This window comes from Gopherus flavomarginatus, chromosome 3, assembly GCF_025201925.1.
Source record: "Gopherus flavomarginatus isolate rGopFla2 chromosome 3, rGopFla2.mat.asm, whole genome shotgun sequence".
Lineage (NCBI taxonomy): Eukaryota > Metazoa > Chordata > Testudines > Testudinidae > Gopherus > Gopherus flavomarginatus.
In genome coordinates this window covers 236,619,282-236,635,601 of record NC_066619.1, presented here as the reverse complement: position 1 = coordinate 236,635,601, position 16,320 = coordinate 236,619,282, and the positions used below count along the sequence as shown (strand labels likewise).

General features: G+C 38.8%; 1 protein-coding gene across 2 annotated transcripts in view; it reads right to left on the bottom strand.

Annotated features, from left to right (window-relative positions):
• GABRA2 (gamma-aminobutyric acid type A receptor subunit alpha2) overlaps positions 1 to 16,320 on the bottom strand; it is a 333,249-nt gene that overhangs the window by 301,462 nt on the left and 15,467 nt on the right. For both annotated transcript variants that reach the window (XM_050947534.1, XM_050947533.1), the window contains exons 6-8: positions 15,035 to 15,178; positions 11,969 to 12,121; positions 1,211 to 1,470 (exon numbers count right to left, since the gene is read on the bottom strand). In XM_050947534.1, coding sequence (XP_050803491.1) covers positions 1,211 to 1,470; positions 11,969 to 12,121; positions 15,035 to 15,178 — 557 coding nt within the window. The remainder of the gene's footprint in view (positions 1 to 1,210; positions 1,471 to 11,968; positions 12,122 to 15,034; positions 15,179 to 16,320) is intronic.

The window sequence follows — 16,320 nt, the reverse complement described above, 5'->3', positions numbered from 1 at the left end:
GGGGAAAAAAGAGACTATTAAAAAACAGTCTGCAAGAAGAAAGATATAATTATTGATGAACATAACCTACTGATTTTTGCTGACACAGTCCAATCACTCAGCAATGGAAGGAAGATTTAAAAAAATTATAAATGGCAATAGCAAAGCCTCAAAATTACATTTGAATTCCATGTTTAGTGTAAAGGAGAGCTTTCTTATTGCCAAATGCTATTTTTTTAATCTTTCTAACTGATTTCAAAATTACTGCTTGCAGCCAGACCATCACCACCACTACATTGGATCCTGACTCTGGATGATGATACATGTTTTCTTTCCTTCTTTGAAATCCTAATTAAATATGAATCCCAGATCTGCATACAGAGAGTGGTAGGCCTGCCTCTTACATGGATATGGATATAGTTGCCTCTGTGGTTATCCCTACTGTCTGGGAGTCTTCAGAGGGCACCCTGGTGGCCTGGGACACTGTGCAGGGGGTGACAGTAGAAAGGAGCAAGCAGGCTGGGATCTAGGTTGAGGATAAGGTGCATTGTCACCCTCATTAGTCTTGCAGAGATTTCCATGAAGAAGTAATAATCTCAGACTCTGACAGTGCTGTTGCCAGCCACAGCCAGGGGAGGCCCAGATAATTTGGCTCCAGTGAAGACAAGAGAGTGAAGGGAAGCTTAAAACACAGACAGCAGAAAGGCATCAAGCCTCCATGTAGATTATCCCTGTCTTCTCTGGTGCCCTGGGATCTGTAGATTTTGTGGACTGGATACACAGTCTGGACAACAGGGAGGTGGAGTGAAAGTGACACAATAGAATGACTTGGGAGGAAACCCCACGAGGAGAACCTTCTAGCTTAGCTCCTTCCCATGAGGAGGATGCAGTCTGGCCCACTCTTCTCAGATGGATAAATATAAGCTACATGTGTTGTTAAATATTTTACTTTTGTCTTCGCTCTATTTCACGAAGATTAGGACCTCTATCTGGAAGGTATAATTCGTTAACCAAAATGGACAGTATGGAAAGATCCTAAGAGAACCAAGTCCTGGTCCCATTTATGACAATGGGAAAAAGCCCTCAATAGGACCAGGATTTATCCCTTACAATGTTCTCTTACATGACCCTATAAATATATTATCAACTATTTGTCATGCACTGGACTCATAAACAAGTGTATATAGTCCTAAAAACAGTATAACAAACAACAGATAAATAAATAAAATACCATGAGTGTCTCTTCTGTGCACTGTTCTCGCTTCACTGGCATGACTGGAAATTCAAGGAGGGATTTCACTGTCTTCCTTTTGGCCTTCTCCATTTGAACGTTAGTAAAATAGTTGACAGCAGCAAACTCAATAAGAGCAGAGAACACAAAGGCAAAGCAGACAGCTATGAACCAGTCCATGGCAGTGGCATAGGATACTTTTGGCAATGAATGCCTTGCACTGATGCTCAACGTTGTCATTGTCAAAACTGTCGTTATTCCTTCAAAGCAAAGAAACAAAGCAAAATTAATTGTTCTATCCATGTAGGTCAGAATGCAAATAAAAAAAAAGAAAAATCAAAACCATCTAGTAGTTTTCCATCTGGGATTGCAAAACCTAATAACATCAAAAAATGCAATTAAATTGCAGATCTCAAGATAATAATCATTTAACTGAATATACCACTTAAATCATCTTGCCAATGAGTAATGAGGAGAAAGGAATATTCAATTTTTTTAAAATAGCACTAGTGATCCTTATAGTTTTAAAGCAAAACAGGCAACAACAATTTGTGAGAAAACACTGCTGTATTGAGCTTGACCTTGCACTCCAGGGATAACGTAACTCTAATGCCATAAGAGGATCTCAATTCAGGTCTCACGCTGAGACTAAGACTCCCATGCTAGTAGAATGCGTGAAGAGCAAGATATCTCAACCCCTCATGAAAAGAGAGCCCTGTGTCTTGCTTTCACGGTCTCTGGGTGAACAGAAACAGTGATTGGACCTGATCTTCCAGTTTTTATTCTGGCAAAACTCCACTTGAAGCCAATAGGAGACTTGCCTGAGTAAGGACTGCAAAATGAGATCCTTTATGGGCTGAGGTGTTTTGATTTGTTTGCAGCTGTTATCATCCACATTGATGAGTTTCCTCAACATGGAACTTCTAAGAGGAAATTAGGGGCAAAATAGGTGGACCCTAAAGGTAAACATAAAAATATGATTGTGCTTCATTATGCAGAAAAGGAATTTATCTGACAGGAGGAGGAAGACAATTACCTCATATGGAGATTTATGCATTTTATACTTATTACAAGGGCTTGCCACTCATGAATAATGCATTAAACCCTGCCTTGTGACAACATACTACCAATCACCACAATGAATTCTATATATATATATATGCAGTTTATACTGTATAAATACCAAAAAAGTGTTACTGCTCAGAGGGAATGCACAGCCACATGAAAAGCCCCATGTGTGAATTGTGTAGGTAATTTGAAACTCACAGCAATAAAACCTTTGTGCCTCCACTTATCAGCAATTTTTCTACATATATTTTTATACAGGAATTGTATGTTATATAATTTCATGCTGTGGGTTGGTATTCGGTAGATATTTCTTTTTAAAAGCATTATATTGTAATATACAGTACTGTACTCAGGCTAAAGAAGAAAAATATCAAATTATCTTCAGTGCCTCCATCAAACTTGTGTTTTTCCCCTATTCTACTGATAATCCAAGTAGAAATAGCACCATTAAGATTAAAAGAAAACAATTTATTTTGGTGCTCAAAAAAATTGGAGCGTTGTCGGGCTGGCAACTTTGTTATTTAACATGGCACCCACAATCTTATCTTTCTGCTAGAAGTATGGAGATGAAACTCAGATATTTTCATCTGAAAGAGAACACTTTTAATTAAAATGTGCATGCATGAAGGTCTCAGCTGAACTCAAAAGCTGCATTTTAGGTATTACAATGAAGTAAACACATACAGTATAAAACTAAGTTGTAAACTTGCTTTCTTATGTTATGTAAAGTACTGCAAGCACTGTTCATGCCTCAAAAAAATTCCCCTTCTTCCAACACAAGATATACTTATTGTACTATGAATATGCTGCTTAAGTTTTAACAGGATAACCCAAAAGAAAACTCTGTGATTACTCTTTACTCTACTTATGAAAACAAAAATCTGTACCAAATTTGGATTAGTGTGTGGTTCATACATTAAGAATTTCTCACCGTGTAAAATGAATTAGTCTGTTTGAAAATAAAGTTTTTAATGGATATTGAAATTCCTGAGCTCATGTTGGTTGGCCCCATTTCTTTTGAAAAGTAAATCTGTGACACTAGCGGTATGGGAATCTAATACATAAATGCTTCATCCAGATAAAACTATATAGGGTCTTTGGAGAACACAAGGAGGCCACCAATGCAGGTTGTATAACAGGTTGAATAAGGAACCTAGGAAGGTTGCCCCGTTGCATGAGAGTAAAAAGAAAAATAGCAGGTTTTATGGAAAGGGAGGGAAATTAACCCCAAGTCAAACCCAACAAGATAAATACAGTTCATTGTGAGCTTGCAGGAGTCTTCCTCATAAAGGTGATGGTGGACATACTGATGTGGGTGATGGCATTGTCTCGGCTAATTAAAGTAATTTAGTTAATAAAGAAATTCCTATGGAAAACGTTGTTTTTAAAGAAGGTGACTGTTTTCCAAGACCCAGTAGTTTAGCTTATATGTCTTTACTGATGGCATTATTAATGTGTTGGTTAGCAGCGGAAGGTGCTGACCTTTCTTAAATATGCATTGGTCAGAGTCCTCCTCAAGAAGACACCACTTAATGCTGGAGTGATTTGTCAATTATTTCCCAGAATCATACCTGTCCTATTTGGGGGTAGAGATTGAAAAGCTAATAGCTATTAAATTACCCATGGACGTCAGTGGCACCATGGGTAAATTCTGAACTAAGCAGCCAATCTACAATTGGAAGAGCTTAGTGACGCTGAGAAGGGGGAAAACATAATAAAATAAATAAAATAAAATGGTGTTGATGGGGCAGAAGTTCTGCCCCAGAATGTTTTCAAAGTATCAGATGCAATTTTCTGTAATTTATAAGCTTTTAAGATATTTCAAAAATATCCCAGCCCCTAACTGCTCCTTATGTTTATGTGTGTCATAGGCTAACTTTCCAGATTGCAAATTATGTTCTATTAAAATGCTAACAGACATGACTCCTAAACACACCTGTGCATTTCCAAACAGATGCACATATAAGCATTTTTTTAAAAAAGAATCATCATAGTAAGCAAAAACATAAACCCCCTAAAACTATGCAGATTATTTCTCCCCCTTTCCTAAGGGACACTGATCTCCCATATCCAACAGCAGCAGTTCTCCAAAACTCCACCTCGTCTATAGAATTCCATACCCAATATGTAAAAATCAGATCTTTTGTACATAGTTTATTGTAAGATTTTGGAACCAAACTTATGCAATAACAACATAAATCTGACATACTACTGTGCATGTTTCTGTTACTTATCAGTATTACAATAGGTTTGGCTACTATAGGATGTGAGCCATACAAGGCAGCATAATTTCTGTGGGCAAGCTTGCAGAACTCAACTCTATAGATCTATAGAACTGGCCCTTAAAAACTGTGAGCTTTGTCTCCCCATGATAACTAGCATTAATGCAAGCTCAGAACTCACTGAGGCCAATTATCTAATTCTTTTTTTTAACCCAGTTATACTTTTGCCCTTCACAACATTCCTGGCAATAGGTTCCACAGGTTCACTGTGTATCATGTAAGAAGTACTTCCTTATGTTTGTTTTAAACCTCTGCCTGTTAATTTCACTGGGTGACCTCTGGTTCTTGTGTTATGTATAGGGGTAAACAACACTTCTGTATTAACTTTCTCCACAACATTCATGATTTTATAGACCTCTATCATATCTTCCTTCCTTAATCGTCTCTTTTCTAAGATGAATAGTCCCAGCCTTTTTTAATCTCTCTTCATATGGAAGCTGTTCCATAACCCTAATCAATTTGTTTCCCTTCTCTGTACTTGTTCCAATTCTAAGATATCTTTTTTTGAGATGAGGTGACCAAAACTGCATGCAATATTATAGCTGTGGGCATATCATGGATTTATATAGTGGCATTATATTTTCTGTCTATGCCTTGCCGAATGGTTCCTAACATTCTGTTAGCTTTTTGGACTGGCTGCCATCATTTGTTCCTTTATTTGCAGTTAAAATGGAGAGTGTATACTTAGAGAATTTTTAGACTGCCGTGCTAAAACAAATAGGCGCTGCTTTATTTTAAGTGATAAAACGTAGCCTTTGACTATAAACTTGTGAATCTAAATCCTTCCCACATCATCAATGAGATGCTGCTTAGGCCACGAACTTAGGCTCCACCATCCCTGTCTATCCTGGGCTGCTCTTTTCAAGTCCTCTATGTTGTTAAATCTACACATTTTCCCTCTCAGAGTAATGGTTGACAGCGGGATTCTTTCAATTGACCCCGTCAGATGTTCCTCCAGCTGCACAATTGCACGCCTACCATGGCAGATGTTCTGGATTATTCTTAACATGTGTCCTAGATATTTTCATCTTCTTTTCAGGATAACTTTGGAAATAAGGAGTTGCAGAACTCTGAGGAATCTTAGCATTTGTTTAAAATTAATTCAGTTTCATACTTAGTATTTTTCTGAAGCATTTGGACATCTGTCTACATCTCTGGTGGATTTCTAGCTTTCAAATCATAATATTTCAGTTGATGATTCATAGTTTGGTCTTTAAGTTGTAGATTTTCAATGGCTAAATCTTGTTTAAGATTGTTACTGCAGCTGTGTTATCGTGCCAATTCATGACATTATTTTTAGTTCAGGGGCCCACCTGGAAAATGCTGCCTGTATTTGAAATTCATAGCAACCACACACACACACACATACACACAAACACAGAGTTTAATGCATTTTAATGTGGGGATTAACCCTCACATGTGATTTTTAGGGTGGGGGAGATGTGGTATATGCAGTGGTGACTTTGAGAATTATGGATTTTTTTTATGAAGTTGTGTCAAATTGCCTTCATAAATTTCTTGAAACAGTCAAAGTAATGACTCTCTCTTAACATGTGTATAATTACATACTAATTTTATCCTATATTGATTTCATTATGGTAAAATTTATTTAAATATGTTCTCTGCTTGTTTTGTCTATATGTGTAATTTATGATTTGCTTATACCATGTAATTTCTGAAAAAAATTAGCTTATTTCAACAGCATGTTTTACAATCTAAAACATAGGCAAAGGATGTTTTAATTTTAGCTCGATATGGTAGTCTGTCAGACCCCTTCTATTCCAGAAGGCAGCTTTTGCACAGTGGCAGCTCAGGCTCAAACAAAAAAAACAGCACCGTAAAGACAATCACCTGAAGCTCCTGCAATGTTCCAAGACATACTGGAATGCAATCCTCATGGGTAATGACCTAATCTTGTGGGGGAAGTAAACAGTAATTGATATACTGATGTTGAGACTTTCCAACAAGCCACTAGCTTTGATCTACAATGGATAATTCTAAGATGCTGCCCAACCAAACTATCTGAGGAAAATTTGAAAAGGTGAATGCTCAGCAAATACCAGGATGGACAGCTTTTAATGTGATGATTTCTTCTGCCACACCAACCGTCACATCTATTGGCTACTGCCCGATGCTGCCAGCACCACCTACTGAACTGAGTACAGTTTTTAGTGTAATGAAGAATGTCAGCAAGATGTCCAGCACTCTTGGCCAAGATTACAGTGTCCCAATATTTGATGGGGCTATATATTGTAAGGCCAAAGAGAGAGCCAGTGGAGGAGCCCAAAGGAATTTTAGAAAACAATCGTAAGAAGGATAGATTCCACATAGCAGACATTTCTTACTGTAATTGGAAAGAAGTATGAAGACAGTAGCCTTGAAGACAATCTCACAGAATTGCAGGTGTATGGTAGCAAGACAGCAAGCAAAGTACTTAACGGCAAATCGTACCACCGTGGAGTAAGGGCCCACAACCTTGTAGTGGAGGCTTTGTCCAGACTGCAGTGGATAACATTTTGTAAGTGGATACAAGACAATGAGAGCGACTGTGATGTAGATGTCACCAACAGCAAGCTCCAAGAATGTCAAAATGTGGCAGCAACACTTTCCCAGCTCAGTGATGCCTTCAAGAATGCACGGGATGTATTGCACAGAGTCTGCAGTTTTCGAACAGCAAAGTTCATAAGCAGTCTGTGCATGGAAATCATGCTGTGGCTAAGTCTAGCAATAAATTCAACGAAGTATGGACAGACATGGCACTCAAACAAAGAGAAACTGTAAGAGTAAAGTAGATGCGAATATATGGGGTTTCATTTTGAAACCAAGAGCCTTGGCTAGATGGTTCATCGCTGCTCATAAGCACTCAGCTATCACAGCTTCCATGAAAGTGATGTGTGATAAGGCAGACTCATGTGTTTCAGAAGGAAAACTCAAAGAAGGCATGCAACATGATGAAGGAGATGTAGATAAGGTTGTTCACACCATCACCAGCTCCATGACAAAGCTATTTAATTTGAATGCTGACCTAACAGACTCACCAACATTGCAACTGCATTGCTGCATTGCCCGCAGAGGTTGCCACCCAGCTTGTTACTAAGAATGATACAGGAATCAAAGCAATGAAACAGTTTGTAGAAGATAGATTAAATTCAAATATCACTGGATTCTTTGAATCACTGCACAAGCTCAACAATCAAGACATTTGCATCACTAAGAAAAAGATCAAATCTGAAGTTAGTAGTGATTGCAGACAGGGAGTTGTTAGCCATCCTGTAGTAGCTGCACAAACAATAGAGATTAATCTGAAGGAAGTTTTCACACATGTGTTTGCCACAGTTCCATATGCTCTAGCACATTCTGATGGTACCCTGAACAAAAACAGCAAAGAATGAGTAATTGCCTGAATTAGAAAAAGAAACAGAGTCAATGTATCCAACATGCCCACAGCTTGGAAAATATAGCTCTTATACAAATGGTCACACAAGGAGGTGCAACTAGTTTGCAGAACTTGCTGAACTGAACTTCAGAATAGTTACACCAGCCTCTACAGAGTTTTGAGAGCCTCAAAAGAGTATATGTTGATCAAAGACAATATGATGTCAAAGATTCAAGTAAAGCTTTTGAGTGCACAAAAGCAATCCTCACAAAGGAATGAAGTCAAAATCCCTAATTCCAAAACACCCATCCTAAAGCAGTGGAGCAGTTCATTGGAAATCCCAAGAATAAAGCACATCTGGTAATATTTTTGTCAGACTCATGCTGTGATATGGCAGAAACTTTACTCATCCCAGCTCAGAAAATGGTTATTGCAGGTAGATTCCAGGTTGGCCTCGTTGCTTGCATGGTCACTTCAGATGGAGCTGTAGATCAAAAATATCTCTTTGCATGAAAAAGCAGATACTCAGCCTCAACCTCAACCTCATGTTGCACGTTTCACAAGAATACCCTTATGTAGTGGTGTGATCTCCAGACACTGACGTTGCAGTTCTCTGTGTACATTTTATCCAAAAGTAACTAGCTCAAGACCTTTGGTTTCATACTGGTTTGAAAGATAAATCCAGGTTTATACCAACCCACACAATAGCAGCTCAATTTGGCCAACAACTATGCAGAATGTTGCCAGCAGTACATATGCTGACTGGGTGTAATTCAACCAGCAGTCTGGCAGAAGTTGGCAGACTAAAACCATGGAAGTTTGTCAGGAAAAAAAAATTAGAAGCCTTACTAATTTTGGCATTACAGTGTATATACTTCCTGCACAACTGAAATCAGTAGTAATCCTTCTCTATGACCCAACAGCTAACTTAATGGATGTAAATAGTGCACAATATAAGCTTTTCTGTTGCAGTCAGGCCTAGAACAAGGCCTTCCCCGAATTTATAGTAGTCTTATGCAACATATCAAGCATGCAAATTACCAGACCCTTATCTAGAACCATGACATGGAAGCACAGCCTGACATCCCTTCCCCAATTGGAAATTACTGGCAACATGACAAGGGTGGACACATTTAACCAACACTAACGACACAGACACCGAAGCACTCCTGGAATTCATTATATGGGATGTAAAAAACCAAAGTATAAGGTCAACTACAGTTGCTCAAGACAGAGCATGAAGTGCACATAGGCTTACTTATGGTGAGAAAGTTGCCAGTGTGGATCCAGATAGAAACTGGCTAGATCATCGGGCTCAACGGGTAGTGATCGATGGGTCCATGTCTAGTTGGCAGCTGGTATCAACTGGAGTACCCAAGGGTCGGTCCTGGGGCCAGTTTTGTTCAGTATCTTCATTAATGATCTGGAGGATGGTGTGGACTGCACCCTGAACAAGTTTGCAGATGACACTAAACTGGGAAGAGTGGTAGATTGCTGGAGGGTAGGGGTGGGATAGAGGGACCTAGACAAATTAGAGGATTGGGCCAAAAGAAATTTGATGAGGTTCAACAAGGACAAGTGCAGAGTCCTACAGTTAGGACGGAAGAATCCCATGCACTGCTACAAAATAGGGACCGAAAAGTTTAGGCAGCAGTTCTGCAGAAAAGGACCTAGGGGCTACAGTGGATGAGAAGCTGGATATGAGTCAACAGTGTGCCCTGGTTGCCAAGAAAACTAACAGCATTTTGGGCTCTGTAAGTAGGGACATTGCCAGCTGATCGAGGGACGTGATCATTCCCTTCTATTTGACATTGGTGAGGCCTCATCTGGAGTACTGTGTACAGTTTTGGGCCCCACACTATAAGAAGGATGTGGAAAAATTGGAAAGAGTCCAGTGGAGGGCAACAAAAATGATTAGGGGGCTGGAGCACATGACTTATGAGGAGAAGCTGAGGGAACTGGGATTGTTTAGTCTGCAGAAGAGAAGAATGAGGGGGGATTTGATTGCTGCTTTCAACTACCTGAAAGGGGGTTCCAAAGAGGATGGATCTAGACTGTTCTCAGTAGCAGCAGATGACAGAACAAGGAGTAATAGTCTCAAGTTGCAGTAGGGGAGGTTTAGGTTGGATATTATGAAAAACTTTTTCACTAGAAGGGTGGTGAAGCACTGGAATGGGTTACCTAGGGAGGTGGTAGAATCTCCTTCCTTGGAAGTTTTTAAGGTCAGGCTTGACAAAGCCCTGGCTGGGATGATTTAGTTAGGGATTGGTCCTGTTTTGGGCAGGGGGTTGAACTAGATGACCTTCTGAGGTCCCTTCCAACCCTGATATTCTATGATTCAGATGAGTCTGAGACTACAGATGGCTCAGACAGACATGTTGCATATGGCAAATATACTGACAAAGGATAGACACACATATATAACGTCATATTGCCCATCACTGAGAGGGTATCCACTGGCTATTAGTGTTTTGTTAACACCATGGTGTTCAGTAGTATACCTGGCTTCTATTACAATGAATGTTTAAAACTTTTGTGTCAATAAATAACCTATGTATTTATCAATACAAAACATGAGGCCAACATTCTTTAAGTAATGAGCCTCAATAACATGTCAAAGAAACCTTTTATATGACTAAGATTTCTTTGTCTTATAAAATAAATTGTTGAAAACCCATTTTATTGGCAATTTTTCTTTCAGACTTGTCTTGACAACTTAAGTACATTTTTGTGGCCTTTTCACTTGTGCAAAATGTTGTTTAGACATGGGGACAAAAATCTTGCATTAGCATACATGGTTATCACTTTACAATACCATATCCACCCTAGATAAGTACCTAAGCGACACTTCTATCAAAATAACATAGTTGTAGATTTCTGTATTGGGGGAAGGGATGCTACATCACCAGCAATGTCCAGCCAGGCCCCCAGACTATTCCATCTGGACATCCCCATTGCCTTGCATGTTACTGCCACTGTACGTGAATTGACCCACCTCTTGTGTACCTTCCCTGTCTAATTTAAGGTTCTCATTAGATTTGGTGTGATTTTTTTTCATTACTGGTTGTTATCGAGGTCTTTTTTTGATGCTGGACAGTCTTTCAGTCTTTGCTTGCATGTTGGTTGAGCTGTCACTTGGAAGTATTAACTTGTAGTATTATTATTCTTTTAAATCTATATATAATACAAATTTTGGCTGAATGCTCTCCAGCTGATTAATCTCACTTCAAAATACAATACGTTATAGAGTCACTTTACAAGATTGCTTTAACCATGCTTGTTTTTTCCATTCCTTTGTTAGGAACCAGCTTGGTTTCATACATTTTGTCTTCCACATATTTGTTGGTTTTGTTTTCAGTGCTCATTGTAGCATCTCTTTTCAAATTGCATGTTAATGTGTGTCACTTTAATATTTTCTGATTGTTTACCTAGCTGCTCTTTCGGTTCATTTTCATGGAGGCAGCAGGAGAAAAGAGACAGTTTCACTGCAAGTACATGACCTAAACCTAAATTCCTTACTCAGACAAAACTCCACTGATGTTAGTGAGACTTGTGCCCAAGATATGTGCAGACACATACGCAATTCCAGAAAAATTAGTTCAATGACACTTCAGTTGGAGTTACTCTAAGAAGAGGCAGGAACATACACCTGAGGGTAAAACTGTCCCTTCTTGATGCCGAGGGCCTGATTTGGATATGGGGGTTTTCCCATTTGCTTCAATGGTACAGGGATAGGTCCCAATAAATTTAACCCTGCTACAATCAACCATATTCCCCTCCAAGTTAAATATTCCAAGTTTCCCTCCACAGTCCAGTGACCCAAGTTACATATTTCTAATATTTTTAATTAGGCAGATAGTAAATGAAGGCCAATCTGCCTTTGAACTTAATTTATTTTCTCATGTTAGCAGCACTGCTTTAGAGAAAGTATGCATATTCTGTCCCATAATGCGGATTATTCTAGTAAAAATGATTAGAGGAGGAAGCATAATTAAATGAAAAAAAAAAGAAGAAGAAAGAGATTATAATTACCAAATACGGTTCTAGCTGGAACAGATTCCTTATTTATCCAAAATGACACTTGCGAGAGGATCACAGTCATAATGCATGGGATATATGTCTGAATCATAAAATAACCCATTTTCCGTCTGAGGTGGAAATAAACTGTCATAACAACATATTCACCTATAAAATAAAGCAAAAGGCAAATATGCTTCTGACCGTGTATGCAATTTTGCAGAATAACCATGTTTCTGACAGCCAACCAGAATTAGATATGAAAATATTATCTTCAGAGCTTAGCAACTCAAGCACTGAAAGATGTGTTGCTTAGGAAACAAGAAGGAAAGGAAGTATGATATCAAACAAAACGAAAAGTAATATGACCTTACAATGCCATTCTGGAGACATAATATAAAAGACTATAAATTAATAGGTAATGTTGGATTGCGTTTTATGGTTTAAGTGCTATTTAAGAGTTCTTTTGCCATCTCAAGAAGAAAACACTCTTAAGGCATACAAGGCATCTATTTACCATCTATCCAGCTGTGGCATCTGCAATATCCATTTCACTGTACATAGACACCGTACTATTATATCTAGGTACAACCTTATGATACCTATTAGTTTATATGGAAACTTGTAATCATTTCAGAAGGTGTTTCCATTCTAGTACTGCTGTCATAATTAAACAGAGAATGAATAAATAAATACTCTGTACTTACATAATGCCTTTAAAATTCTTTACTGGTATCAGTTAATTTAGTCTGACAACCACTACATGAGGTGGCCATCATTATTAAAAGTGTGAGAAATATTCAGAATGAAATACAAACAGTGGGTCTTATCCTGCCACTGAAGTCAATGGGAATCTTCCCATTTCAATCAGACCCATTCTCAGCTAACATGGTGTACGTCAGAACCATGGGGATTGGAAAACAAAATGACTGGAGAGAAAGAGATTTACAATAATGGTTAAAACTAGTTTCAGAAAGTCATGTAAATAGCAGTACAGCAGGAATTATTTTAACTTTAGCTTTAGAATGACACTGTTATTTGTACCTTTATCACTATGACAGAAGTGTATAAAACAATGAATGGGAAAGGAAGGGTAAACTGAGCCTTCAAACATTCACCGTTATATTTGATAGGATAATTGTATATATAAATAGATAGATATAGATTATAAACTGTCATCCTCTAGGGCATAAACCAACCACTGACTGATAAGAGTTAGGAAAAATATTCCATCATGGGCAGGTTAGTCTAAGTTGTCCATTCTGGGATTTCATGTACCTATTTCTGAAGCATCTGGTACTGACCACTGTCAAAAACAGGATGCTGAACCAGATGGATCTAATTTGATCCAGTATGGCAATGCCAGTGTTTCTAGGCTTCCAACCCCCAGTTTGATAGAAATTATTTTGGGGAAGTTCTATGGCCTGCAGGAGGTCACACTAGATGATCACAATGGACCCTTTTGGCACTGGAATCTATGAATTTATGATAGGGAATGGAGACCACAGGTGAGACCAGGCCAGACCAAGAAGAGCAGGGACAGTCCAATTTGGAGCAGGCCTCCTCAAGGGGCATGAACTCTTACTCATTTGAAATCAATGAGGTTATTTCAGTGAGTCATGACTACGCACAAGAAAAAAAAGTTTGCAAGATTAGGTCCCAAGACTGTCCTAGATCCTGCAGAGGAGATCAGCAAAGGCTCCTGTGCCACGTTCTTCCCAGAATAGGACTATGCAAGATCTACCCCCTTATTTTCTCATTCCATTCAATGGAAATTCCCCTCCAAAAAAACCCAAGGATTTCCATTGTAGTGGTAGAGCGGCTCCACCAGTCACCACCCATATAGAGACACACACACACAAGCACAGAGTTATGAAAATTCAGAGTCTTCTGCTAGAAACTATAGTAGTAACGATATCACAGCTGGCCCCTTCAAAAAGCCTGAATTTAAATCCAGAATTTAATTACAGGGAAAGTAACACAAACGATCTAGTACAGAATAAATGGCTTTGAAATCCAGTCTTCATCACAGGTGAAATCCTGGCCCCTTGAAGTCAATGGCAAAAATCCCACTGACTTCTACAAGGACAGGATTTTACTCCATGCATCTCTGAGCTAGTGTTCTGAAGACAAACTAACATAACAAGCTTAGACTGCAAGAGGTCTCCAGAAACCAGTGTTTTGCGGGGTTTTTTTTGTTTTTTGTTTGTTTGTTTGTTTGTTTTTGGGTGGGGAAAGTGGCAGGGAAGTGATCTGGTTTGTCTTCTTATCTTATGGATAATCAACAACATCTCATGCTAATAATATCCAGAGCTATTAAGAAAATATTGTTTTATCTTGAAATAAAAAATAGAGAAATCTGTCAAATACATTTCCTCAATCTGTTGTTTAATTTTGTCTTATCCTGCCACAGCATTTCATTTTACAGTACCAAACACCAAGGATTTACTAATGTAATTTTGTAGCAAACAAACAATAGATAATATTTTAAAAATACATTTTATAAAACAGCTAACCAGTGAGATTTCACTTACAGGGGCTACCTTGTTATTGTCACTTGCCTTAGAAATTTTAGTAGCACAAATAGCAGCATAGGCTCAGTTTTGATTACCACTAAAATAATCTGAACAGAGTTCTAATTTATTACTTTAACAACATATTCTGCATGTTGTATTTCTATTCTGAATTGTTTGCATTGCCAAACAAAAGCAAGTATTTCCCCATATAATACACACAGAGCACCGAGAAAGTACTTCTATAACTGGACTTCAAGGCCTCTAACAGCCTTAGTTACATGGCTCCTGACTCTACAGATTACATTTTACGCAATCATTACATGCATTCATCTAGCCTTTCTGATTGGTGACCTCATACTTGCTTTCTGAAGGGACTCTGAACTCCACTGTAGTGAATCTGCAAGTGGTAATATGAAGAACGAAAACCTGAGCTCTGATTTAAGTGTGTATATGTATATACATAATATGCCAGTAAAAGCTACGGAATACCTTATAGAAAAGGCTAGAACAAAATTACATTGTTAATTCTGCATCTCAAATTGATTCACATTGACGAGATTCTTACCTGTAATAGATTTAACAGTTTCAGTGGACACAGTATGCCCAAGCAGGTCATACTGAACTAAACTGGAAGACTCTTCAGGAACTTCCACGGATTGTTCAGGTCCTTTTGTCCAGGTGTAAATCATTTCACTCTTTGGATATGCATCTAAAACAACATATTGTTAGCATGAATAAATAGAAAATGTCTTATCACTCCATATTAAGGTCCTGATGCAAAGCCCATTGAAATCAATGTAATACGTATGGAACCACCATGAACTTGTGTAGGCTGTGTAGACATAACTAAAGGGACTCAAACTTAGACCCGCTCCCTGCCAGTTGGGTCCTAGGACCCAGCTCCTGGGTACTTGCTGACCTGAGTCAGAGACTTGTGTGTGTGGACAGCAGAGGAATTTTGGCTCAACCTAACTCTAAGCCCAGGTTTTCAATTCAGTGTAGACATACCCCAGATGGATACATCTGAGAGACTGTGGACACATTTATTTTAGGGAAATAACACTTATGCCAAGCTCAGAAATTCTCAAAATATTTGCCAAAATCCAAAGGCCCATAAAAAAAATTCCCAGCAGCCAAAATATACTCCTAGTCTCCAAGAAATATTCAAATAATAATATGAAATAAAGTGATAATGCCTAGCATGTAGTCTCTACATAGCCAATACTCATGTTAAAGCCAAATCCAGCCCTCCTTTTACACGTGAAATGAGTATAACCTTTTTACCATTTCACTGAACATAGGGCTGGATACTCCAATCTGCCAAGTGCAATTTCCACTGCATGTATTTAAACTGGCCAATGATCCCACTGGAGAGCTCTCCCAGTAGGGGTGAGTCTCTGCTAACATGACTTTTGTCATAGCCATATCTTATACCAGCTGCCATCCATCTAGGAAGATGAGGAATTCAGGACAGATGGTGCAACCACACCAATCCCTATGCCTGATTTTCCACTGGTGTAAACTGAATTTATGCCAGTGGCAAACATAAGAGTACCTGCCCCACTGCTCTAACTTCCACTAGAACTGGGTGACCCAGGGAACAGGGAGCTGCACTGCAGGCACACTGTCCACAACATCTGACTGCAGCACAGGGACATGCCAGGGGTAAGACCAGGGGAACAGATAGATTGTAATGTGCTCTAGCAATCCTTAGGTGGTCCCCAGGCCGCTCAAAACTGCTCTGGGGGCACAACAGAGAAACCGGGAGCCATGACTGGCTCTTCCCCACTCTTGTGCCCTATGCAAGATGGAGGCAATACAGAATCTGGCCCAATATGTTACCATTAGAGA